The sequence below is a fragment of the Leptidea sinapis genome, chromosome 4 (assembly GCF_905404315.1).
Source record: "Leptidea sinapis chromosome 4, ilLepSina1.1, whole genome shotgun sequence".
NCBI classification, from domain to species: Eukaryota; Metazoa; Arthropoda; class Insecta; order Lepidoptera; family Pieridae; genus Leptidea; species Leptidea sinapis.
The window spans coordinates 13,311,376-13,336,831 of record NC_066268.1 but is presented as its reverse complement, the minus strand read 5'-3'; the positions used below and the strand labels follow the sequence as shown (position 1 = coordinate 13,336,831).

At 36.2% G+C, this 25,456-nt stretch overlaps 3 protein-coding genes across 4 annotated transcripts in view; all 3 read right to left on the bottom strand.

Moving 5' to 3' along the window:
- The window catches only part of LOC126979898 (endonuclease/exonuclease/phosphatase family domain-containing protein 1-like), a 301,297-nt gene that overhangs the window by 50,316 nt on the left and 225,525 nt on the right, over positions 1-25,456 (bottom strand). The window lies entirely within an intron of this gene.
- Positions 2,484-8,363, bottom strand: LOC126979935 (caspase-1-like). Its single transcript, XM_050829531.1, has 6 exons — positions 8,229-8,363; positions 7,184-7,309; positions 6,681-6,817; positions 5,311-5,486; positions 4,094-4,208; positions 2,484-3,018 (listed from the first exon to the last, which is right to left on the bottom strand). Exons 1-6 carry the CDS (start codon positions 8,288-8,290, stop codon positions 2,798-2,800), a joined length of 837 nt encoding a protein of 278 aa, XP_050685488.1. The 5' UTR covers positions 8,291-8,363; the 3' UTR covers positions 2,484-2,797.
- Positions 11,688-13,994, bottom strand: LOC126979883 (protein asteroid). The gene has a single exon (XM_050829454.1). It carries the CDS (start codon positions 13,874-13,876, stop codon positions 11,702-11,704), a length of 2,175 nt encoding a protein of 724 aa, XP_050685411.1. The 5' UTR covers positions 13,877-13,994; the 3' UTR covers positions 11,688-11,701.

Sequence of the window (25,456 nt, the reverse complement as noted above, 5' to 3'; positions counted from 1 at the left end):
AAGAATAGACCCTTGTGGTACCCCCATACTGAGAGGAGTCCCAGGAGATCTCCTGCCATTCACGTCGACCCTCTGAATTCTATTGTTTAGATATGAAGTCAGAAGATCGAGCGCAGTTCCTTTTATGCCATAGTGGTATAGCTTCCTGACCAGCGTTGAATGTTGAACACAATCAAAAGCCTTAGATAAATCACAGAAGATGCCAAGTGCATTCTGCGATTCCTCCCAGGCAGCAAAAATATTCTTGATCAGCTCAACACCTGCATCCGTGGTTGAACGTCCCCTAGCCAAATTGTTTCAAATGAAGTAACTTATGAGAGTTAAAGTAAGTAAGCATATGGCTTAAAATTATTTTTTCAAAAATTTTACTAAGGGTCGGCAAAACCGACACAGGACGATAGTTGTTCGGGTCAGAAGAGCATACCGACTTAAATATTGGTGTAATTTTACTATGTTTCAGAAGGTCAGGAAACACGCCACGATTAATACAATTATTAAATACTATTGTAAGATATGGTGCTTAAATATATTATTAAAAGGAGTCCCTTTAGGCAAGGTTTCGAAGATACTGGTTCCTCATTTGAATAGTTGCACCAATTCTTTGTCCGAGGTAGCTGCCAGCTCTTCGGTCTCCTGTGATGTCAACTAACCTTTTGGCTAGTTCCATAAAAAGCCGCTAGGACCCCACGGACCAAGGGACCGAGCGACACCGAATGAGACAAAATCATATTCGGAGCCTAGACCCCTGTATTTGCATGCTTTAGCTTTTTCAGATTGTATTGTTAAATAAAGTAGTTGATATTATCGAGAATATCAGATTGCCAGTAAGATATTTATATTACTAGGTAGGTTGGTACCTGAACACTTGTATGTTTGGTGCATATGGTTGATATATTTTACATTACCTAGGTCACCCAAAACAACGAATAACAAAAGCTAGTTAGCCGTTAAATAAGAATAAATAAAGTGGCTACAATCTGGAAGTTCGAAGGGAATACTCAAAAGACAGGAGCACACCGCTTTTGCCAATTCAGATGTCACTAACACTCAAAACGTTTTGGAAAACCTATATAACTTCTGGTAGACTCGGCACAAAAAATTGTAAGTACCCAGTTTTCCGGGCAATTAATCGATCTTAGTCCTTCGTTTTCTATATTTTTCACGAGAGACGATGCGGTTACGCACGCGTTACGAGAGTTTTGTTGACAGATCGCCAGATGGCGCACACCACGGTTGTGCATAAGGAGGAGGGTAAGTTTGAAATGGAATGTTTAAGGTTTTCAGGACAAGTATCAGCGATTGTTCTGAAGCCCCAACAGTAGGTATGTAATGTGCAATAAAATTCGAAATATTTCATACATTGTCTGGTCGCCTAGGTATTGCAAAAAATACCTGATTAATATAGATTAACAGTAGCATATACATAGATAATTATAAACCATTACTTATGTACAACAATAAAATGCAGTCTTTTTTTCCCAATAACTTGTTTCATCGTTTTAAACTGAGATTTAACTTGACTTTCCTGTGCCATCAATTAGGTATTTGATATTAATCAAATACCTAATTGATAATAAATAAAAATAAAACTTTAAAAGGTATTTCATAAATAGCTACGTATTAATTAATATATTAGTCCTGCTGGATTAGTTAACTCTTAAATAATTAATACGTCTAGATAGAGTCTCTTGCTGTTAGACAAAGGATAAAACAGGCCATAAATATTAGTTTAGTGTGCGTGACTAGCGTAAGAGATAACACTAGCGATTTGTATGACACTTTGTATTAGTGTGCGTGCATTTCTCAAAATAGAGGTAAGATCTTAAGTAAATTTTTTCGACAAATTCACAGCTGTCTTATAGTCTATCTAGACGTATAAATGATCTAACAGTTAACTAAAAGTAAGTGCTATCGAAGGGTTTAGTTTAATTTACTTGAAGATTTTATCAGTGGGAGGCTCATTTGCACATGATGCCGGCTAGATCCGGCATCTATTTCTGCCGGAAGCAGTAATGTGTAAGCGTTATTGTATTTAGGTCTGAAGGGCGCCGTAGCTAGTGAAATTACTGGGCCAATGAGACTTAACATCTTATGTCTCAAGGTGACGAGCGCAATTGTAGTGCCGCTCAGAATTTTTGTGTTTTTCAAGAATCCTGAGCGACACTGCATTGTAATGGGCAGAGCGTACCAATTTCCATCAGCTCAACGTCCTGGTCGTCTCGTCCCTTATTAAAAAAAAAAGAAACTTATAAACACGAGGTTATAGTACTCTTTCAAATGGTGTTGTCTTTATGAATAAAATATAATACTCTACGAATGGTAGAAACAAAGAAACGTTGACTCTCCGTCAATTCGAGCTAAGTATGGAGTATGTCTTTCTGCTCTCATCTGGTGCACCCAATTTCAACTCATACCATAAAAAATCATTACCATACTCATAACGACTTTTAAATTAAAAACCAAATCATGTATGTGGTTGGTCATATTTATTTACGCTTACCAACTAGATACATAATTTATCATTTACGAAATAAAATTACAATTATTATAACTTTTACTATAATACTGATTTAAAGTTATGCACAGCATTACTAAGCAATTAACACTATCGAAAATAAGAATTTAAGAAAATACACTTAATTCACTAAAAATAAAAACAAATTAATTAATTTATATCTATCTTATCTATATAAATCATAAGGACACGTGTTTTATTAGTTAGTTTCAAACATTTCAAATCTTGTTTTCTCAACATCCGATAATCAAACACCAAAGTTAGTCGGTATTTCAACGGCATCTATAATTTTAACAATTTAGTAAGTGAAAATCTTGTTTCGGGCATCTGTTTCTTATTGTGATGAGTTGATTTAGGTGCGTAAGTGGAACGGTGATAGGCGACGCGGTGATGAACGAGGGTGATCAGATGAAGAAGATCGCAAGACTCGTGGTATGACTCTATAATGTTACACAGATCTTGTATCATGAAGGAGCCATTGGTGTCACGGTAGGAGAGATAATCTGAAATTCAAAGTAAAAAGATCATGATTGAGATACCTACAAACGCTTTCACGTGGATCTATAGTTATAGTAAAAAGCCGTTACATACTTATCGGATTTGGTCCGAACCATCGAAACGGACCATTTTCGATGGTATGTTGCAAAATCCATCGCACAAAATTATTGTTCCTTCCTTTGACTCCAGACCGTACAGAGTACGACGCCAGTATAATTGTGCGAGGCGCCCACCCACGCCCACCGGACTGTCCGATGGTCTGGCCGTACCAAATCCGACCATGTGTTTATGCTATTACGTTTGAAATATGATAGATGCAGCAGTATTACAGGGTTGTTTATAACTGGGACAGTATGAGGAATTTCTAACCCAGAAGACATATAGAAAAACTATTTTAAGTTACGCTTTCGGTTGGAGAAAAACTGAGTTGTTCTGCTACTCAGGTTTTCTCTTGGTCAAATTTAATAAATTGTTTTCTCATATTAAAGTACCTGAATCAAAGTCGATAATTACACATACAATAAGTGTTCCATAATTATAAAATTTCAATATGATTTTTTTTCTTTTGCCCTTTAGATATTTAACATGTGTCCATGCTCTTAAAGCAGAGCAGCAAATGAGTTATGAATAATATGTTTTGTTTACATTTGTAGTTAGCCGTTGAGTTTCTTATAAGTTCTTCTCACTAGGTCAATATTTCTCTGTTCTTTTTACGAATATATGGTAAATTCAGTAGTTTAAAAGAAATATTTATAATGACGATTCAAAAGCGCTTAGTTAAAGCCTAATTAATAAAGTTTATTTGACTTTGACTTTGAATTGTAAAATACTCTATTGATTGAAAAGAGTGGCCGTCTTGTATGTTCTTCTCACTAGGTCAACTTTTTACGAACATAATATGGTAGATTCAGTAATTTAAAAGAAATATTTATAATGCCGACTTAAGAGCGCTTAGTTTAAGCCTAATTCAATAAAGTTTATTTGACTTTGACTTTGAATATTAGTTACTTAAAATACGTAGCGAAAGCAACGTATGGCCAGATTTGTCTGGTATGTTTATGTTAATAGATAGATAATCACCTTCAACCGTGGAATAGAGTATCAGGAAATCAGCATGTGTTGGAACAACATAGGATGCTACTGGACTATCAAGCTCAACCCTTCTACCTTCATCTTTCTGATCGCCTCTACAAGCCTGAAAATTAGTTATATCAGATTAAATACATAAGGGTCTAGCTTGGCAGCGGCCCCATAACTTTTTTAATACCTGAGAAAATTTAGAAGCTTTTTATGTCAATTAAACTATTGAAATGTCATCTATCTATCTATCTATCACCAACATTCTTGCAACAACTGTTTAACATCGGGTAACAACCTGTTATATTTGGCATTGTAATGCCCCATAGAAAAAACCAAATTATATTGCATGTTATACTGTTCTCCAGAAAAACAATAATTGATATACACAAAATATTTTCTATGTTACGCATTTCCAATCAGTATTCCGGAAGCGTCTACAATAATAATACCTACTGCATAGTAATCGATCTAAATTACAATTAAATAGCAACTTTTTATCAATTATATTGAAATTTATTCATGCAGTAATGTAAATATTATGCACACGTGCCCACCATATACATGTTTTATGGAATAGGTCTAATTAATTCGGAGGATAAACAAGCATGAAGGTCATCTGACGTTAAGTGATCACCGCGGCCCATTCTTGCAACACTTGAGGAACCACAGGAGCACTGAAGATACCCGCCGTATCGATCCGGGAACACCATGGAAGAGAGATGACTCCACTGCCTGGTTGTGCGTGGATGGAAGATGTAGTGAGAGAAGCTCTAATGGTATTTAATTAAATGGCTTGTGGTACTCCGGCATCGCACCTAATTCTAATTCTAAATTGAAACAACTAATCCCTTAAGGTACAAAAGACTTAATACAAACGGCCAACTTACGTAAAGTTTGAAATAGTAGTAATAACAAAATGGCGATTGGTTACGAAGTATAATCCGCCTAAGTTCGAAAGCGAAATTTCGAGTTGCTTAAAACGTAGTGGATTTCGGCTATCTCTGTTTTTTACAAGAGTATAGCCGTCATCTGTGAATCTATCAATGACTGCACGTTTCAAATCAATCAATTTTTTTAGTTTAGTTTCACTAGACTGGCGTAAGCAAACAGCAAACTTAATAAAAAAGTTACCAACTGAATGAAGAGTAGGTACCATCTTTAGGCTTAACGACTAAAGACGCTTAAAAAAACAGCCAACTGAATAAAAGAATGCCTACCTGAACGAAAAGTACTTTAGGCTTAGCTACCAAAGACGCGTGACCATGTTCCAGCAATACAAGAACGTCTCTAAACTGGTAGGGTCTGTCAGACGCATAGAGGTCCCCTCCTCTTTCGCCGTGCGTCAGAAAAGCAAAGAATAAACACGATGTATTGCTGTGATCCCGGCTGCTAACTAAAAAATAAAAAAGGCCGATTAAATAAGACTTAATACACGCGCTTCTAGGTATCTATTATTATTATTATGGGTAGGGGATTTAGATGCACTTAAATCCTAGGATCTATTGTGCGGCCTGCTTGCGCTAGCGCGGCTACCTTCAACTTATTATGTCAAAAAAATCAAATGAGCTGTAGAGAAGTCGAGGCTACTGACTAGGAGACGTGTGCCGGGATTTAAATTGTATTCTCAAGACCTATTACTTTTAAGAAGCGTAGGATCCTCAGAAGGTCCAGGCTGGGCACGTCCTCTGCTTTAAGTGAAGGTGTTTTAAGACACCCCAGCCTAATTCTGACAATGGCCTCGCATTCGAGAAGCGGCAGAATCTGCACAGGTTTGATTCACTGAGACCCATTCTGGCTAGGTGCCCATTCAGCTTGCAGTGGCCTGAGAAGAATCCCTTGAGGGCTCTCAGTTGTGACCTGTCCAAGCTTATGCATTGTTTGGCACGCTTAAGTTGATATCTAGGTACCTACGAAAAAGAACCTAAAATAAAATATTAACTAACCAACAAACTAAACACCTAATTATAGAAATTAACCTCGTTATGACCGTAGTTCACGGGTCCACGGTGCCCATAAAGCTGACCAAGTTACCTTTTTGAATGGCCAAGCTTTTTCTTTAACAGAGGTATGTACCAGATCTGGGCTGTTATAATAATTATGGGTTCGTACAGACCGACGCCAAGAACCCATCGGCTCAACCCAAAGGGAAGAAATAGGATTTCAGCAGATTTCGTCGCTGCACCTACAGCCTACACGACTAAAGTCGCGTCTCACACCAGCGGCCTACCACAACTCCAGTGAATCAACTTCCAATGATCAGACCTCTTGTCTTAGTAACGTGAAATACTATACGTTACGTTACGTTACTAATACGTTAGGTTCTAGGATGAGCGGAAGGAACCTACCGTCAAGGAAAAAAAAGCGAATATTTTGATTACGACGCTTAAGGCGACATGGATAGACCGCGTGCGATATAGCGGCAAGATAAACCGTAGCATATGGAAAATCCCTAAACCTGTTTCACATAATATAATTAGGTACTTATCCATGTTCATTCCATTAATATTTAAAAGGGGTTAAAAGAAGAGAAGCCAGAAAAGAAAAGAAGAAGAAAAGAAGTATGAGGTGAGAATATTTAGGAACGTACTTGCGGTAACCTCCTTTATAATATCACCATGCTCCAAGTCATTATGCGCTACCACTTTAAAACCAAGACGGCTGAACACCTTTGAGAGCCGGTTGACGTCCTTTTGAGTTCCTTCTCTAGTTGATGGCCGATGCTGGCTGTTAAATATAAATATAGTAGTTTTTTTTTCTGAAACTAAGGTATTGAATACAGAACAGGACAAAATATAATGAAACACCTTATGAACTTCTGAATTTAAGTTACGCAACACGGCTTAACAACAGTGCAGTTTTCAAATAGTTTTCTTTTTCGATATCCAAACTTTGGACGGGAATATCTTTCCCAATGTTTCCGCATCTATTTAACATGGATATCTTAGCGAATACAATATTAAAAGGCCGGCAACACTCTTGTGATTCGTTCACGACTCGTTGAGCTTAAGATCCGCATAATATGCACATTCATGATTTTATGGTATTATGATGTACCTATTATAAAACTTATATGATGAAGTAATGACTTACTTGAAATATCTTGTTTTTTGATAAGCGTAGTGGTTAAAAATATAAATATATCTGTCACCGCTCATGTTGTAGTAAAGGTCATCTGGAGAGAACACTGGACGAGATTTGGTAACCGCACTAACATCGCTGAAAATATAAATGTGTATGTTTTTATTTGTACAATATTTATTTTATACTACCACCCATTTAAAAAAGACTGCCTCAAACCTGAGAAGAACGGGCGCAAAAAACTCAGCGGGCTTTTTGTATATAAAAATATGAGACTGTTAGCTTCATTCCCAGCCTGTGGTGTCATTAAGAAAATCGTTTATGCTATAGTAACCTTTCCCACACAAACGTTTTTTAACAATTCTTTTAAATTTGTTTCGTACATTTTCTGGGATCATATTGTATAAGCATATACATCGCCCAATAAAAGACTTACTAACTCGACTTAACCGAGTAGGAGGTATAACAAGTTTATGTTTGATCCTCGTGATAACATTATGAATGTCACAGTTTCTAGCCAATTCCTCAATTTGCTTATGAACATAATATAGAACATTATCAAAAATATATTGAGAAGCAACAGTCAAAATGTTTATTTCTTTAAATTTTTCTCTTAATGATTCTTCAGGACCTAGGTTATAAATAGCGCGAATAGCCCTCTTCTGCAGCACAAAGATGGTATTAATATCGGCCGCACTGCCCCATAATAATATACCATATTGTTATGGGGCATACCTAATACTATGAAAATAACTAAAGTATACTAGTCGCGGCATATCTATGTCAGTTAACTGTCTAATTTTCTTAACCGCATATGCTGTAGAACTAAGCCTATTCGCCAATTCTTCAATATGGGGGCCCTATTGCAATTTGGAATTAAGAGTAATGCCAAGAAATACACCAGATTCCACTGGTTTCACCACCTCGGTACGCTGTGCATAAAAAGATTATATTTTTTGTTTGCTTATAAATATACATACCTAGTTTATGAAGTATCCGCCAGAATGCCAGAAAAATTAAAAATAAACGTTTATATTATTATTTTAACTAAGTTTACCTTGAGTTTGGGGTGTTTGCTGCGTAAGATCCTGCATCAGGAATACTGCACTCTTCGCTCATTTTGTACACCAAGAATCCAACAAGGGACTAAATTGAACTGGTCATAGCGTTATCAAAGCTATGATAAGCGGTATCTGTTAGATAGGAAACGTCAAAATCTTTATCTATACCTTTTACTTAACAAATCTATATTTTTTTAACAATAACAAGAACTAGAAATTTATAAATGAATTGAATGGAACAGCAATGGAGCATCACAGTACTTCAAGCTTCATTGGTTGAGTTACGCACGCGACCCCGGACGTAATACCTACCTACCTACTTATACTCAGAATGGAACACTCTTACAAAAACAATCTGGACCTTGGTACCTGCAAGTCTTGGTCAACACAACCCTGGGGAAATCCGACCACTGTTTGATGCAACATCACTTTTGGTCTGCACCAAGTGCAGCAAAGCCTGCAAGTATGTTTTTCTTCCGTTGCTCCTAGTGCCTGTGCCAATGGAGTCGCTTGAATCTGAAGCTCTGAATACTAATGTTATCGATGGCTTATAAATGCTGTTTCTTCTGCATTTCAAAGGTATCTCCAACGCATACATGATTATGATGATCGTTGTAGGTATTGATGATGCCGTGTACACAAGCGTGACTCTCTCTGGAAACTTCGGGTCTAGATATCTTCTTTAACAGGCTCCCTTTCAACCCAACTCTTCGATTTAAGCCCAGAAAAGTCAGGTTGGGGTTTTAAGTTCGTATTCGCCCATTCGAAGTATCACAAGTATGTATATTGAGTCTGGAAATTTCCTCCAAGGTAAAGTCATATTGGCTTCAAAGAAACCGAGTGTCATTTGTCTTATTTCTCATACCAGTGAAGTAAATTGCAATATCAGTTCGAGCCCCTGCATGCAACAGAAACTTGCTCAAATTATCTAGGATCGAATAATCCGCAAAGGACTTTTGGTGGATATTAATAATCAAGCGCAATTCTAAATTTGACGATCCCAGATTATTATTTTAATATATATCCTGCTTTTGGCATTTCAATAACTGAAAGCAGAGTTCGGGAATGCGATAGTGCACTGACTTAATTAAAATTGATGACCATAGTCATGAGTGGATGGGTAAAATAAAAAAAAATGCTTTACGTTTTCCATTTTACGTTTGTATGACGAATTAAAAAACATAGGTACTATCCGGCTGAGCGCCAAAAACCTACTCTTAACATTAAATAAGCAAGAAAATTAAATATATAGAATCGACCGCACCGAATGTCTTGTTGCATCACTTTACATACCTATATTGTCATTAAAATTATTTGTGAATCGATGAAGGTCTTTGCCACTTCTCATAAAAGCTTAACCTTTTACAAAGTGACGGTAAATGTAAAAAGAAAAGTAAAGTTTTGATAAGTGTCACTTCCGGGACCGACATGAATAAAGTTAGTTAATAGTAGGTATAGCTAAAGGGAGAGGTGGTAAAACCGGTGCGGTACGTCATACGTAAATCGGCAACATATCTTGGAATTACTCTTGATTCCTAATAACTATGGGCCCACTATATTAAAGGATTGCCTGATAGACTGCAGTTCTGCAGCGTACGCGGTTAAAAAAATGTATTTACATAGGCACATTGGCGAATTTTCTAGAGATAATTACTCCTACTACATGGTTGACTTAGTAAATCCTTTAATGGAAGATGTATATGCTTTTACATTGAAAAATGTAGAAAACAAATGTGTTGCAATATTCAAAAGAATGACATGAAAGCGCAAGCGGTTGAGTCGAAGGGAGAGGCGTTGGCGGTGAGTTTGGACATAGCGAAGGCCTTCGATCGGGTGTGGCATAAAGCGCTTATAGCGAAACTGCCATCCTATGGGCTTCCCGAGAAGATGTGCAAATGGGTCACTAGCTTTTTGGCTGATCGGAGCATCAAGGTTGTTATCAACGGTGCATGCTCCGCTGGTGTCCCGCAAGGCTGCGTGCTATCCCCTACGCTGTTTCTTCTGCATATCAATGATATGCTGCAAATCAGCAATATTCATTGCTTTGCAGACGACAGCACAGGGTATGCTTCCTACACCGGCCGTGCCAACATGTCCCGGGATAGCGTCGACGAGAACCGGAACAAACTTGTGTCTGAAATCGAGACTATGCTTTGCAAAGTCTCGGAATGGGGCCGACAAAATTTTCTCCAATTCAACCCCAAGAAGACACAAGTTTGTGCGTTCACCACTAAAAAGTCTCCCGTTTGTCGTTCCCCTCGAATCGAGATCACTCCTCTAACTGCCATAGCCTGTATTGGCATACTTGGCGTCGATATATCGAGCGACGTTCAGTTCCGTGGTCACTTGGAAGAGAAGGCCAAACTGGCCTCAAAAAAGCTTGATGTACTCAGTAGGGCGAGACAGTACTTCACTAAAAGCCACCGCCTGCAATTTTATAAGGCGCAAATTCCGCCTCACATGGAGTACTGTACTCATCTCTGGGCGGGTGCTCCCCAGTACCAGCTTCTTCCATTTGACCGCATACAACGAAGAGCGGCTCGAATCATCGACGATCAAGTCATCTCCGATCGGCTTGATTCTCTAGCATTGCGTAGAGATGTGGGTTCTCTCTGCATCTTCTACCGCATTTATCAGGGAGTGCTCAGAGGAGCTGTTCGGGTTGATTCCAGCGGCCGAATTCCATCACCGGACATTACGTGCAAAGTACCATCCGCATCACGTAGACGTCTGGCATTCCACAACCGCGCGTTTTGTTCGAAATTTCTTGCCTCGCACAGCCACTTTGTGGAATCAACTACCGGCAGCGGTTTTCCCGAACAGATACGACTTAGGGACCTTCAAGAAAAAAGCATACTTTAAAGTCCGGCAACGCATTTCTTGACACACCTGTTGTTGCGGATGTCCATGGGTGGTTGCCTCACCTCTCCCCATCCCGTGAGCCTCTTGCCTGCTTGCCCCCTCTCAAATAAAAAAAAAACATTACATAATTAAATGTGTGTTTATGTGGTTGAAGTTACTATAACATACTTATCCTCTTTACGAATGGAACAACTCAATATGCTATTTCATCAGTAGAATGCTATACTATCACTAAGTAACAAGCACCATCTTATTTAAAACAAAGTTGGAGACTTCTATGAAAGATTTTTTTTATTTACATATTAAAAAAGAGCAAGGTGTTGTATTTTATTAATCTTTACCTACCTATAACAGATAAGGCCAGAGTTGTCATGAATAGCAACTAATGCAATGTAAGAATATATAGATAAGGGATGATCTGGCAGCAAGTTGAAACAAAAGATGAGTTTTAATTATGGTAGTCATGAAATGAACAATGGAATACTGAAATGGATTACTGTAGTTAAGGCTTTAAGTTGTAATTATAAGTGAATATTTTTGTCATCTTAGAATAATTATTCTCTGTTTGTCATAATGATTGTTTTCAACCAGAATAAAAAATATTTATTTATAAAATTTTAACATCAGATTCAAAACCCTTTACAAGAAATGAAAGATCATCATCTTCAATCTTCTTTTTGTTCCTTGTTCTTTTTCTTTTTTCTTTTGTCACCTCTTTCACCTGCAAGTTCATTCCCTCCATCATTCGGTTCAAAATAGTATTTAAGCTTTTATAAAACATAATTACACTGGTAGCTCCTGATAAATACTTTGCGCAAAATATTGTTGGATCACCTTCATATTCTAGTTTCATGGCAACATTGTAAATGAATGTACCGTTGTAACATTTAGAATATCTTGTACTTTCATAGGGACGGCCACATAAAATATTCAATGAGTTTATTTGACACAGGCAACACTGGTACTGGGCAAATATATGCATCCTCCTTACATCATAACTCTTAGGTCTTTTTCTTATACTGTCATCTAATTCGAAATATTTTAGAAGTACACTTGCTGCTATAAGACAGTCTTCATATTGCACTTTGTTTTTATTTAACTGTAAGTCGTTATCATCTATTTTGTCGTGAGGTTTCTTTTTCAGTTCTTGCAATTTTGCAGAATATTTGTTATTGAAGTTTAAATGTCCTCTCACACAACCAACTTTCTCATCAATTGCTTCTAAATATGTGTAACATAATAACAATGAACTTAAATGTGCCATTGTAACATCACATTTTGAGATCCACCATAAAATAGAAAGAGCAATGATTTGGAAGTTGGATGGCAATAGTTCTAGCAAACTAGGATCAAACATCATTTTCTCCTTAAAAAAGTGTATGAAATATAAATGCTTCTGTTCTTTACTTAAATCACAAAAGGATACTTCAAGGGGCCGTGGCACCGAAAAGCTTTGATCTACATAAATTCTTTTATAATTGCCATCTGTTGCCCTACTGACATATATAAAATTCTCTTCGGCAAAATCTGTTAACATATCAAAAGAATATCTTAATATTGGTAATGTACAAATAAATGAATCTTCTTGAGTATAATCTTCAGCCTGAGGATTACAAAAAAATAAATGATGTGCAACAAGATTCAAATAAATTTGCGGAATATAATTATTTCTGATGGAATCTGCAAACCAGTGGGGACATTTACTACTTTCAATAAGCTCAGCTATATTATAAACTTCTTTCATGTCTTCTTCATCACTTGAAGATTCACTAACATCAGAACTGTCATGTTCATCATTATCATCTCCTGTTAATGGCATTTGTATCTCCAATTCTTCATCACCTAGATCATTGGTAAGATTAAAATATTTTAATGAACGGCAGCCTTTTCTATTGTAGCCACTTACACTTTTTTTAATTGTTTCAAATACTTGGTCTTTTTTATTTATTCTCACCCTTCCAATTATTTTGGCAATTGCAGATTCTAAATTCTCATTTTGTAACCAATTTATCAAGCCGTGAATACAACGCTGCTGTTCATTCTTCTGTGTTTTACGTTTAGGTAATTTCATCTGTGAAAAAAATTTGGAAAACATTTTCTTTTCTACAAAATCATTTCCCAAAAGTGTTGCTAGCAGCGGTAAAAGGTCTTCGTTTATACCAAAATGCTTAGTGAAGTACTGAACTTTATAAATTTTGCACTCAATCACATGAATTTTATTGTCATTATCTTTAATTTGTACTGGTTTAATCTGCAATTTATTAAATGGAATATATTGCACATTGTAAATAAAGAAATCAGAATCAAAGCTTAGCACAGGACAGTTCAAATATCTCGCTAAGGCAGCAAGTTCGTCATCCGCTTCAAATTCACACACAGTATACATTATATTCATTTCAATCAAAATCTCAAGAAATACATCTCTGAGCAAAAGGGGGAAAATGTTAAGGCTTCCTTGGGTGACTGGGTCCAATAGCGAAGCTCCTTTTATTTTTGAGCGCAACCGGCTGTGTGCTGTTCTAAGCTTTCTACTTTCATAACAGCCATCAAAAATTACATATGATATTACATTACACTTTTTTAAATGTTTGAAAAAGAGTCTTATATGGGCAGCATATTTGTCGTAATCTCCGCCGAATGCTGAAAAACAATTCAAAGACCTATACATCTGTGCACACAAACTATGTCCATCAATCACTAAATTTGTGTTGTGCAAATAATAGTCTTTTAGAAAGAGATTAGAGTTTGAGTTTATATACGTAGTAAGGCCCCTTACGCCCATGGCTTATAACAGTTGATAATTGGAATTGGCTTAAGAATTTTATTTATTTACACTAAAAATTAACTTAGTGTTCATTTAAATTATCTAGCAATGGGCAACACGTTTTAAAACTTCAATATTCATGTTGACACTTGACAGATGACCTCAGGCTTCAAGATCCTTCTCAGACTTTATACCCTATCTACGTTCTCAGATTAATAAATATATATATTTATTTCATGACAATGGATGCCAGTTTTTCAGTCAAAATAATAGAATGGTTCGTAAATATAATATGCTTTGGTGCCGACTGTTCTTCAGTGTTCTATTCTTCCTTCTGTTAACTGTGGATTTTGCTGAGGATGTGGCGTTGTATTTTGCTTCTCTGGCAATTTATACAAGTATTACTCCACTTCTCGATGTCGATATTCATTAAAGGCCAAAAGAATTTTTAACACATTAATTTACGTGATGTTCGGATTCCTGGGTGAGTAATATTATCTACTACAGTATTAAAAATTTGTTTGCGGAATTCTGTAGGTATGTTGGGACGAACAGGACTTGTTGAAGTTTCACAATATAATTCCAGGTTCGTGTTAGTTACATTAATTTTCTTGAAGGTTAAGTTTGCTTGTTGAATGAATTGTGTTATGCTGTTGTCTCGCTCTTGTGCGTACGCTATCTCGCTGTAATCGATCGTAGGTGATGCTGCTATTGCTTCTATGCGATGTGTCGAATAGCGGTTGTGAATTCACTTATGAATAATAATTGGCGCGTTCGACGTTTCGTTTGGAGTAAGTGTTTTATTCATAGCGAATGTAAGTGCTTTGTGGTCTGTGCATATAATTAATTCACGTCCTTCAAACATCTTACGGAGATGTTTCACTGACTTATAGACGGCTGAGAGTTCTCTGTCATACGCTGAGTATTTCTTCTCCGCCTCTGAGTATTTCTTTGAGAAGTTACCGAGTGGTTCTTAGGTGATCGCGATGCTCAGTCTCGTTTGCTGAGGCTATGAGCAAATCGTCGATGAATGGAAAAACGTAGTCTAATCCACGGAGCACTTCGTGAATAAATCGTTGAAATGTTTGTCCCGCATTCTTCAGACCTTCGAATAAACCCATTTGGTGTGATGATAGCTATTTTCTCTATGTCCCGTTCTTTTCTTCAATTGTTGTTAAGCGCGGTTGAGGTCGATTGTAGAGAATATTGTTTTGCCAGACAGATGATGGGTGAAATCCTCGACTCTCGGCACTGGATAACGATCGGGTTTGGTTATGCTATGCAATCGTCTATAATCGCCGCATACCCGTATATCACCACTCTTCTTGGGTGCTATATGGAGTGCTGAAGACCATGGACCATTTTTACTCGGCCTGCAGAGTCCTTGTTGCATCATGTTTTCAAATTATTTCTTCACTATTTCATAACGATGAGGTGGAATGGGACGAAAGCAGCAATGTAATGGAGGGCTTGTGTTTCGATATAATGTTCCACGTTAATCTTAGGCGACAATTGCATCGTTGATAATCTTGTGGTACCGGGGAATTTGGCATGTATCGCGTGATATGGGGCCTGTATATCGATACTTCTTATTGTGGGTATGGTCGCTGACGTTACTGGCACGTCGATTTTAAGATTGGTCACGGCATCAATCAATCTTCGATTTTTAAATCTACGATGAGTTGATGGTGGTAGAGAAAATCGGCAACTAATATGGACTTCGTGACGTCAGCTACAATAAACTTCGACTTGTACGGTCGAGGGAAGTTGAGATCGAGTTCTAATGTTGTCTCACCATATGTTGATATTGTTGTGTTGTTTGCAGCGTACAATTTAAATGGTAGAAGCGTTGCTTTCAGATATCTGCGAAGAATAACATCTTTGTTTTCTTGTCTGTGACAAAAAGGTGGCATGATGTGTGAAGAACGCCGGGTTCCGCCACGTCCATTCTTGTTTCCCGATGGTTCTTTCTTGAAGTAGCAGAGCGTAGTACAACGTCGTGCTTCACTTTCAAATCGGCGATGGTAATAGCAGTAAAGTGTTGGTGAGCTATTGAGTGTGCGGGAACGGTATTGTGACGAGCTTCTATTGCGAGATGACGAGTGAAATCGGTGGCGATGATGGTGTTGACTTGAGTTCGGCGATTTCTAATGATAGTTTTCTTATCTCGTTAATTAGGAATTGCGTGTGATCTACCTGAAATAACGTCGGTGACTCTGGAACTGGTGTTGGTGGCTGGCTGGAGACGGCTGCTACCTCCTGGATTTTCTCTATTATCTTGTCAGCAAGCAACGCTAGTTCCTCCAGCGTGGACTTATTGAATGACTCGCTGACGGCGAGCACGGCGAGTAGAACCTTGCGGCTGTCGGATTCTTCATACACCGATATGAGAGGTTTCTTGATGGCTGTATATTGTTGTAGATACAGTTACAACGCGTTTCAAAATTCTCCTGTTCATTCATTGATATGAAGATTTAGAATTTTTCTGAATACTTACAATCACAAAAGAATGATGATTGAATAAAAAAAAGTATATGTTTTGACTGAAAAAAGATGCATACAAATATAGTTATTATGTGTTAGGAGTGTTACCTATATTTACATTGCTAAAAGTTATAACTTAATCTTATTTTTATTTTTTTTAATATATTTATATTTACACAAAATATTAATAATTATAATATATTTTATTTGACACACACATGAAACAATGCATTGCAACAAAAATAAGAATAAAAAGAAAAATTATAACTAAAACTAACCTGGAACATATTTTACAAAGGATAAATAAATAACAAGCTTCTATTTTCCCATTTCCCATCGAATCAGTAATATAAAAATTATAGTACGATTATTTATAAAAGCATAATATGGAGGTAAAATACTGCCATACGACTGCTTAGATGTAAATGAGATTAAAGTTACACATAGATTTTTCCATAAATCAAAATATTTTGACCTAAAAGTATTTATTGGACAAGAAAATTTCATTATTTGTAGTATGTTTGTAGTATATGAAGTTTTGTTTCATTTTACAACGTTAGCAACAAACGCAATGTAACCATCTCAAAAATATTACAAGTAAACTACACTAAGAAGTACAGCAAGAAAAAGTCAGTAAGTTGTAACATATACGCGGTCCGTGCTCAAGAGCGGGGCAGTAACCGCGCCGCGGTAGTAGATCGCGGTCCGCGCCCGATGCGATGCGCACTTACTATATCGCTTTCATCCATATCAACGCCTATCTTTTGAGCAAGGGTTAACACTAGGTTTACGATGTTTTCCCCTGAGTTCTCTGGAATAAAGGCCGGCAACGCTCTTGTAATTCCTCTGGTGTTGCAAAGAATGTGGGCGGCGGTGATCAATTAACACCAGGTGACCCGTACGCTCGTTTGTCCTCCTATTCCATAAAAAAAAAAGAATGTGTTATAGCTAAATCGTTTAATAGGCCCTCCTGTTCGCACTCGTTGAGACGTCTTTGTAGGTTTTCTACCGAGACGGACACCGCAGACTATGTTTCATTAGTACTATGTTGCTCAAGCTTCGATATTTTCGCCTCTACGCCATCAAGTCTTTTACAGCAATCATCTACCACGTTTGTAAGGCAGCATAGTTCTGTTAGGAATGCCGAAATCTCCACGCGTAACAATCGCATTTCCCGGGCTAAGACAGACGAATCATCACTTTGCTGCTGCTCAGCTTCCATGTATGTATCCTCAGAGTTCAACGCTTCAGCAGTTTTGCTCTGACATGTTTTGCATTGCCATTTCGCTTGTTTTGCATTTGGGCTTAAGTTGAGCGAACATTTTTTATGACAGTGAATTACAGCTGATGCACCTAGCGCCATCTGCTGTCGACAAGAATTTTCCACAAGAGGAGCATTTGTAATTCACCATTTTGAAAGACGTATTTTATTGAGTGAGTTCGCAGAAAAATCACTAGCGACACGCTATGGCCGTTTTGACATATTATAATAGTGATGTGAAATGTCAATTTACTTTCGAAAAAAATTTGATCAAATCTATTAGTTTTTTTTTGCAAGTAGTACCAGATTAAAAAGGTTTAATAAAACAAAAATATAAATGTTTTCTTCATATATTTGAACGAACTGAATATTTGAATGAACAAGAAATTTACATACTTTATATTGCACATAAGAAACATATGAATACAAAAAGAGACCAAAAAAAGGTGTAACAAAAGGCCACATTTATTCCGATTCGTCCATACTGCTATTTTCACTGTCGTCACTGCTATCATCACCTACATTAATTATAAGTTCGTTTTCTAAAATATTATCAATTTTCACATCTCTTTCATAATCTTCCCTTATTAATTTAACAGTTCTATTCACAACCTTTTCCCAGTCTCCTTTAGTCACATGTTCACAAGCTTCTTCTAATATTTTTAGCATTTTTGTTGCCGTAAATGGGGGTTCTGTATTGCGTCTTGAAGCATATCAACCTTCAGCATATAAACCATTCAGTAAACTTTTCTCCATTCATTTCTTTATGATAGTCTCCAGTGGTTTTTGCCGCAAAAGCCATGAGAGGACCTTCGACAAACCCGTTGATGCTTCCGGCGTGACAAATTATAAGCCGCGATCCTTTTTCCAACAAGATCTATGGATCTATCTACGTAGATGCTGCAGTGTCATCGGTCCAAGAACGGTTTACAGTATGGTTAGCATTAAGCCATGTTTCATCCAAAAACACAATATTTTGCCAATTTCCATATTCTTTCACTTGCCGTAAAAAACTACATCTCGCATCACGATATCAAATCTTTCTATCAATATTTTGCGTTTGTTACACTGTTTGTATCGAAATCCAACGGTCTTCAAAATCTTCGTTAAAGAACTTTCCCCACCGAAGAATTATCCAGCTTCCTTCAGTGATTGTACTTTTTTCTTGTTGGATACTCCTTCCGTAAATAGTAGCCGTACATATGTCTTCGGATGGCATCGGCATCAAAGCTATCGATGCCTATGACTGGTTTTGCTCGTTTTCTCTTTTTTGGTGTGTGAAGTTTATTTTCTTCTGTGTTTTTTCAGTTTTTTTAAAAGCAGTTTTTTTTAAAGCTCTGAAAGCTCTGAGAACAATGTTTGGCATCCCTCATTGTATAAGTAATAGATACATATACTTCGACTTCGGCCTAAAAACAGTTCGGCAGGAAATAGCCCAACACAGCCTGAAGTATCAGGAGAAGCTGACCGTCCATGTAAACAAACTGGCACACGCTCAAAGTGGAGAAGATGCTCTTCAGTATACCCGGCTAAAAAGAAGTGACATACCGAGCCTACATAAAAGATTTACCACTTGACAACAAGAGAGTCGTGTGAAAAGAATTTTCACACAAGTGTGGCTCTTGAGGAAAACATAAACTGAGAAATCAAACAAAGAAGTGGCTTATTGTTGGAAAACAAATTGCCATGAAGCAGAAATCATCAAAAAAAAAAAAAAAGTTATTCGTTTAACAGTTCGTTGTCCAAATATAAACGCATCAGATGCGTGTTCAACCACTGACGTTATAGGTAAAATTAGCCCTCCATTTTGAGATTTACGATCGAAATAGTTACAAAGGCGTATAACGAACTCACGTGTTTGACTGTTTAGAACAGTACTCTGCGTACGTTCGGCCATATTGACGAAATTCACAACAAAAGGCGTAAACAGAGTCCAAATCAACGAGCAAGGGTCTACAGTAATGCAGTACCAATTTCCGAAATGTCAAAAGTCAAAAGTATATCACAATCGCAGTGCACTCACAATTTGTACTTTTCGAAACTGCTTTGTTTTGCAAAGAGCATTGACGCGAGTTTGCCGAAGGTTGTAGTTGTGCTGGCCAGTGATCCTATGTGACGAACGTATTAGATTTCATTTTTAAAAATTTTGAATTTCGAAAAACAAATGCCGTGTTTTGTGGTAAATAAGTACACCAATAATTAGAATCTTATAAAAAAAATGTTCGCATGCCTATTAAAGTTTAGAAATCAATGTAATAAATAAATTTTGTGTCCTAAAATTACACATTCTATAAATTTTTATGACTAAGTGCACGTCACTATTGACAATAAAGAACAGTAATTTGCTCCTTCAATGTAATCATTAATTAAAACGAAACTTCATGAGTGGACAAACGCCAAAACGGCCATCATAGCGTGCCGTACGTATAGATGTCCGATTTTTTTTTAGTACTTACTTTGGTTTTATTTTAAGTATTAATGTTTAGGCAACAGGTTATAAGTATGTTTTATCTATTACACAAAACCTGGTGTATATGATCAAAACAGGCATTCAAACAGTTTAGATAGCGTTTAAGATTCAAATACACAGACGTTCCGTGACCGTTGAGAGAACAAAGGAATACCTGACGTGTCAGCTGATCGTCAGCTGTTATTTCACTAAACACAACACTTCACTGTTTTTCTCCAAATGTTTTATATTTAAAACACTACGCCATAGGCAATAACAAGTTTTTTTTATACTTTAATTCGTTTTGATATTTACACCTTAACATCAAACGTAAAGATTCAATTATTGACAACATTTAACTGGGTATCATTAGAAATTACGTTTACCCACATTACATTTTGCAACTCAAACGAAGGAACAGTGAAAAACCAATAGAGAAAAACCTTAGTTTTGACTGCCAAACATTTATTACTTGCGATGGCTAGTAAAAACAGTGATATACAATTTTTTTATTTGGATCTTCATCCCGCCCGCCTTCACTTGATCAGATATTAAAAGAAAAGAGAAAAAGAGAATATAAAATAAAGTGAAGTAATAGAACTGTGAATTCAAAATTATAAAAATTAAATAATAAAAAAGTTTAAAGGAAAGTTCCTAGTTACCAGACCGTAAAATTACAAAAAAAACCAATAAACATTTATTTGACATAAATCTGACATCATTCACTGGTTTTTTTGGCGGGAACGAGTGAACGAAGGAAGGCGCGCTTATACAAAAAAAAATTGTTTAAATTATTGTTCATAGTGCATATATTTTTCATACTTGTAAATTGTTTATCCTGGTTTATAAATATTCGATTTTTGTATATATAAATTGTTAAGTGCGCTTCCCCATCGCCATGGGGAAGCGTACAGGTAAAAGGTCGAAGAACGGCCAGAGCGACGCAGAACCAGCAGACGAACTTCCCCTATCCGAATCCTCGGTATCTGACGCGGAGGTGACTGAACGTCTCATTGTAAGAAGAAAGGATAAAGAGAAGTATACCCCTTATAGAGCGACAAATTATTATAGGTTATACGACGAAAATTCAAATAAGAAGGAATTTATTGTATTTCTCAATCGCAAGCAGGGTGAAGTCAAAATATCAGACAAGGACAGGTTGGGTCTGTCAAATGGAATCAGGAGGCATTGCGTATCGGGTGTGTTGCACCTGAGGTCCGTTAATGCTTTTAAAGTTGGTGTTACCTTTGACCTGCCTAACAATGCGAATGTATTTTTAAAAAATGAAAAGTTACTTAGCGAGTTGAAGATGGTTGCCTCAATTCCGGCTTCTGAAACGGAGGTCACTGGAGTTCTTACTTCTGTTCCCACTGATTACTCCAACAAAAAAATTCATCAATTAATTGCATCGAGTAAAAAAGTTATTGCTGTGAGAAGGTTCATGCGGCGAGTAAAGGACCCACAGGGTGTTGTCTCCTTTGTTCCAACGCAAACTGTTGCAGTCACATTTGCATCAACGTTGTTACCTGAGTATGTAACACTTGATCACTGGAGGCATGAGGTTAATGTATATGTACCCCCTATTAAACAGTGTCTACGCTGTATGAAATTTGGCCATATTGCTAAATTTTGTAGAAACAATGAAGTTTGTTCCATATGTTCTGACAATCACAATTTTAAAATGTGTCCAAAAACTTTAACAAAATGTGCCAACTGTGGTGGAGATCACATAGCTATCTCATCTACCTGTCCTCTGAAAAAACAAAAAATTGAAGAAAACAAAGTGAAGTCCCGTAGTGTTAGATACTCAGATCTCTTCAATGAATCTGCTTTCCCTCAATTAAACTCAAAGTATATTGACACACACCTGAGCAATCTTATAAAATCTGACAAATTTATGAACCTCTTGGTTGAAGCAGTTTTACAAATTTGTACAAATAAAGATAAGTTAACTATAAATTCAAATAGTATTAAGGAAATTCTGAATAACACTTTTAGAAAAAAGACACCTAGTTAATTGTTATTATGGATACATTGAATATAGTGCAGTGGAACGCTCAAAGTATTATTAGTAATAGGCTTATTTTTACAAGGTTTTTATATGAAAATCATATCCATATTGCTATAATTTCGGAAACTTGGTTAAAACCACATCAGTATTTTTTAATAAAAGGCTATAACACAATAAGGAATGATTGTGGTAATAAACACAATGGTGTAGCAATTTTTATTCATAATAATATCACATTTTCTAACATAAATACATATTATGATAGTGCTCTACAAAATGTTTGCATTAAAATTAAAATTAATAACAAAGAACTGAGTATTGTGAGTTTTTACAGTCCTTCCAATTCAAATCCTCCATTTAATAAAAACAATTTAAACAGATTAATTAAGTCCATTCCAGAGCCAATGATATTTACAGGTGATTTCAATGCTCATCACATGTTGTGGGGATGTGTTGATACATTGCCTCGAGGTAAAGATGTTTTAGAGGTTATAGATGAGAATGGTCTTGTTATTCAGAATAATGGTCAAGCTACCACAATAGGATCTCCATCTTGGCGTCCTAATGCTCTTGACTTGACTTTGGTAACTCCATCTTTGGCTCTTTTATGTGACTGGTCAGTTATTGACAGTCCTCTGGGCAGTAGTTATCATCTCCCTGTAATAATAAAAATGGCAGTAAGTAGTGATAGTATTAGTTTGCAAAACACATTATGTAATAATCTACATTTGCCCACTCACCCTAATTATAAGCAGGTGAATTGGAATATGTATAGTAACTTAGTTGTTTCTTATTTGGATGATGTTAAATTTGACACTTTATCTTCAATAGATGCTTTTAATTCCTTTTGTAATATTTTACTTTCTGCTGCCAAGCAGTCAATCCCTAGCTGTCTGTTTTCCAAAAGTTCTAATAGTAATAATGCTACTAGTTCTTGTTCACAAAAATCTTTTAAATATCCTTGGTCGCCTTGGTGGAATCAGAGGTGTACAGAAGCAGTTTTAAATGCAAAAAATGGTTACATTAATTTTAAAAACAACTCCACTGATGAAAATTATGTGGAGTTTAAGAGATTGCGGGCTTTAAAAAAACTTATCTTAAAAAGTGAAAGAAGAAATAGCTGGATAGGCTTGTGCAATTCATTTAATCGTTGTACTCCTTTGTCTTCAATTTGGAAATACATGCGCAAATTTAACAAAACTTACATTCCTGACAGTGTGTTGAATGATAGTTGGATTCCAGATTTTCTACAAAAGTATACTTCTGACTTTGTATCAAATGAGTTAACTAACTATGTAAATGTTGTTAATGATAGTAATAAATATTTGATAGAGCCTTTTTCTTTACAAGAACTAAAATCCGCTTTATTTACTAGAAGAGATACATCTTTCGGTCTTGATACCATTCCATATATTTTACTCAAAAAACTTAATTGCCACAGTCTCAACATCTTTTTAAATAATCTTAATCGCCTATGGAAGGAGAATACTATTCCTGCAGAATGGAAAACAGACTGTTTAATCCCAGTTTTAAAGCCAGACAAAAATAAAATGTTACCTGACTCTTATAGACCTATAGCTCTCACGTCTTGTGTTGGGAAGATAATTGAGCAGCTTCTAAAACAACGTCTCGAGTTCTTTATAGAACAAAATTGTCTTTTGCCTAATAATCAGTTTGGTTTTCGCAAAGGTCGGTCTTCTAGGGAGAGTATAGCGCAGTTACAGCTTGATGCGCATCAATGTTTAGCAAGTAATCAATATCTTTTGTCTGTATTTTTTGACATCTCAGGTGCCTTCAATAGTGTAAATATTGCCGTGCTTTGTGACGAGTTATCAATGTTAGGGATACCAGGTAAAATAATAAATTGGATGCAATCCTCTTTGACTGACAGAAAAGTATATGTAAAATTTAATAAACATTTGTATGGACCACGACTTTCTTCTCTAGGTGTTTGTCAGGGGGGAATATTGTCTCCTTTAATTTTTATTATGAACATAAGACGATTGAACCTTATTTTGGGGCCAAATATAGTAAACCTACAGTATGCAGATGACTTAGTCGTCTATGTATCGGGAGTTGATCTGATTAATTTAGCCGCTACTATTAATAAAGCACTTGTAAATTTATATCAATACTTTTCTTATCTTAATTTAAATGTAAATCCAACCAAATCAAAAGTCTTTGTGATTGGTCGTAAACGCATCATATTGCCTCCCATTTTATACAATGGCATTCCACTGCCTATTTCATGTGACATAAAATTTCTAGGTGTAACATTTACTCCAAAACTTTCTTGGAAAAAATATACAGATAGTGTTATAATTAAAGCGAATAAAGCTTATAATGTATTAAAATCTTTGTGTGCAACGTCGTGGGGAGCGGACCCTAAAATATTGTTAATTTTGTATAAATCGCTTATTCGTAGTCATTTTGAATATGGCTTTCATTGTTTCGCCGCAGACAGCAAAATTGTTAATAGTCTGGATAAAATACAAAATAAATGTATGCGTACAATATTGGGTGCACTTAAAACTAGCCCAATAGCTGCTATGCAAATCGAGGCCAACCTTCCTCCTTTGTGTATTAGATTTAGTTATCTTAAAGAAAGATTTATTTTAAAGCTCTATAGCTTGCCGACGAACAATCTTCTTAAGAATCTTATTGCTTATCAATCGTCTTCATTTCAGAGACAGTTGTTGATCTTGCAAGATTTTTCTTCATTTTTTAAATTTCTACAAGATTTAAATATTCATCGGAATAATGATATACTTCCCTGCCATGCAGGTTCTTTTCGATGTAAATATTCTGCAATTAATGTTGTAATAGATCCAAATTTAACTTCAAAAGAGGAGGTTCATGTATTATTGTCAGAATGGTCTAATTGTAAATTTGTTTATACGGATGGCGCAAAAAACAATAATAATGTTTCTTTTGCAATCTACCTTCCTGAAATTAGGAAGGGTATTGGCTTTAAGATTAATAGATATGCCAGTATTTTTACTGCTGAAGCCGTCGCTATTCTTTTTGCTTTAAAGCATATTAAGAAACAAAATCAACTTAATAAGAAGTGGGTAATAGTTAGTGATAGTATGAGTGTGTTAAAAAGTTTGTCAAATAACAAAATGAGTGCTAACATCAATTACATCATTTTTGCTATAAAGGAATTGTGGTTCGAACTATGTTTAATCGATATTAAAGTGGATTTCGTTTGGGTCCCGTCCCATATAGGAGTAGCAGGAAACGAAAGCGCTGATTTTCTAGCTAGAACTATCATTAATATATCCGATCTATCCCTATATCCTGATTGCAAAGATCTAGACATTAACATACCATATACAGATATAATAAGTAATCTAAAACAGCGTATGACTCTTCTTTGGGGAAGATATTGGT

What these genes read in the sequence shown, in the direction of transcription:
- LOC126979935 (XM_050829531.1), bottom strand. Translation starts at nt 8,290, where the DNA reads ATGAGCGAAGAGTGCAGTATTCCTGATGCAGGATCTTACGCAGCAAAC. An exon ending in CAAAAAACAAGATATTTCAA is followed by an intron (nt 6,818 to 7,183) that starts GTAAGTCATTAC and finishes TATATTTAACAG; the next exon opens with CCAGCATCGGCCATCAACTA. An exon ending in CTAAAGTACTTTTCGTTCAG is followed by an intron (nt 4,209 to 5,310) that starts GTAGGCATTCTT and finishes ACTAATTTTCAG; the next exon opens with GCTTGTAGAGGCGATCAGAA.
- LOC126979883 (XM_050829454.1), bottom strand. Translation starts at nt 13,876, where the DNA reads ATGGGCGTAAGGGGCCTTACTACGTATATAAACTCAAACTCTAATCTC.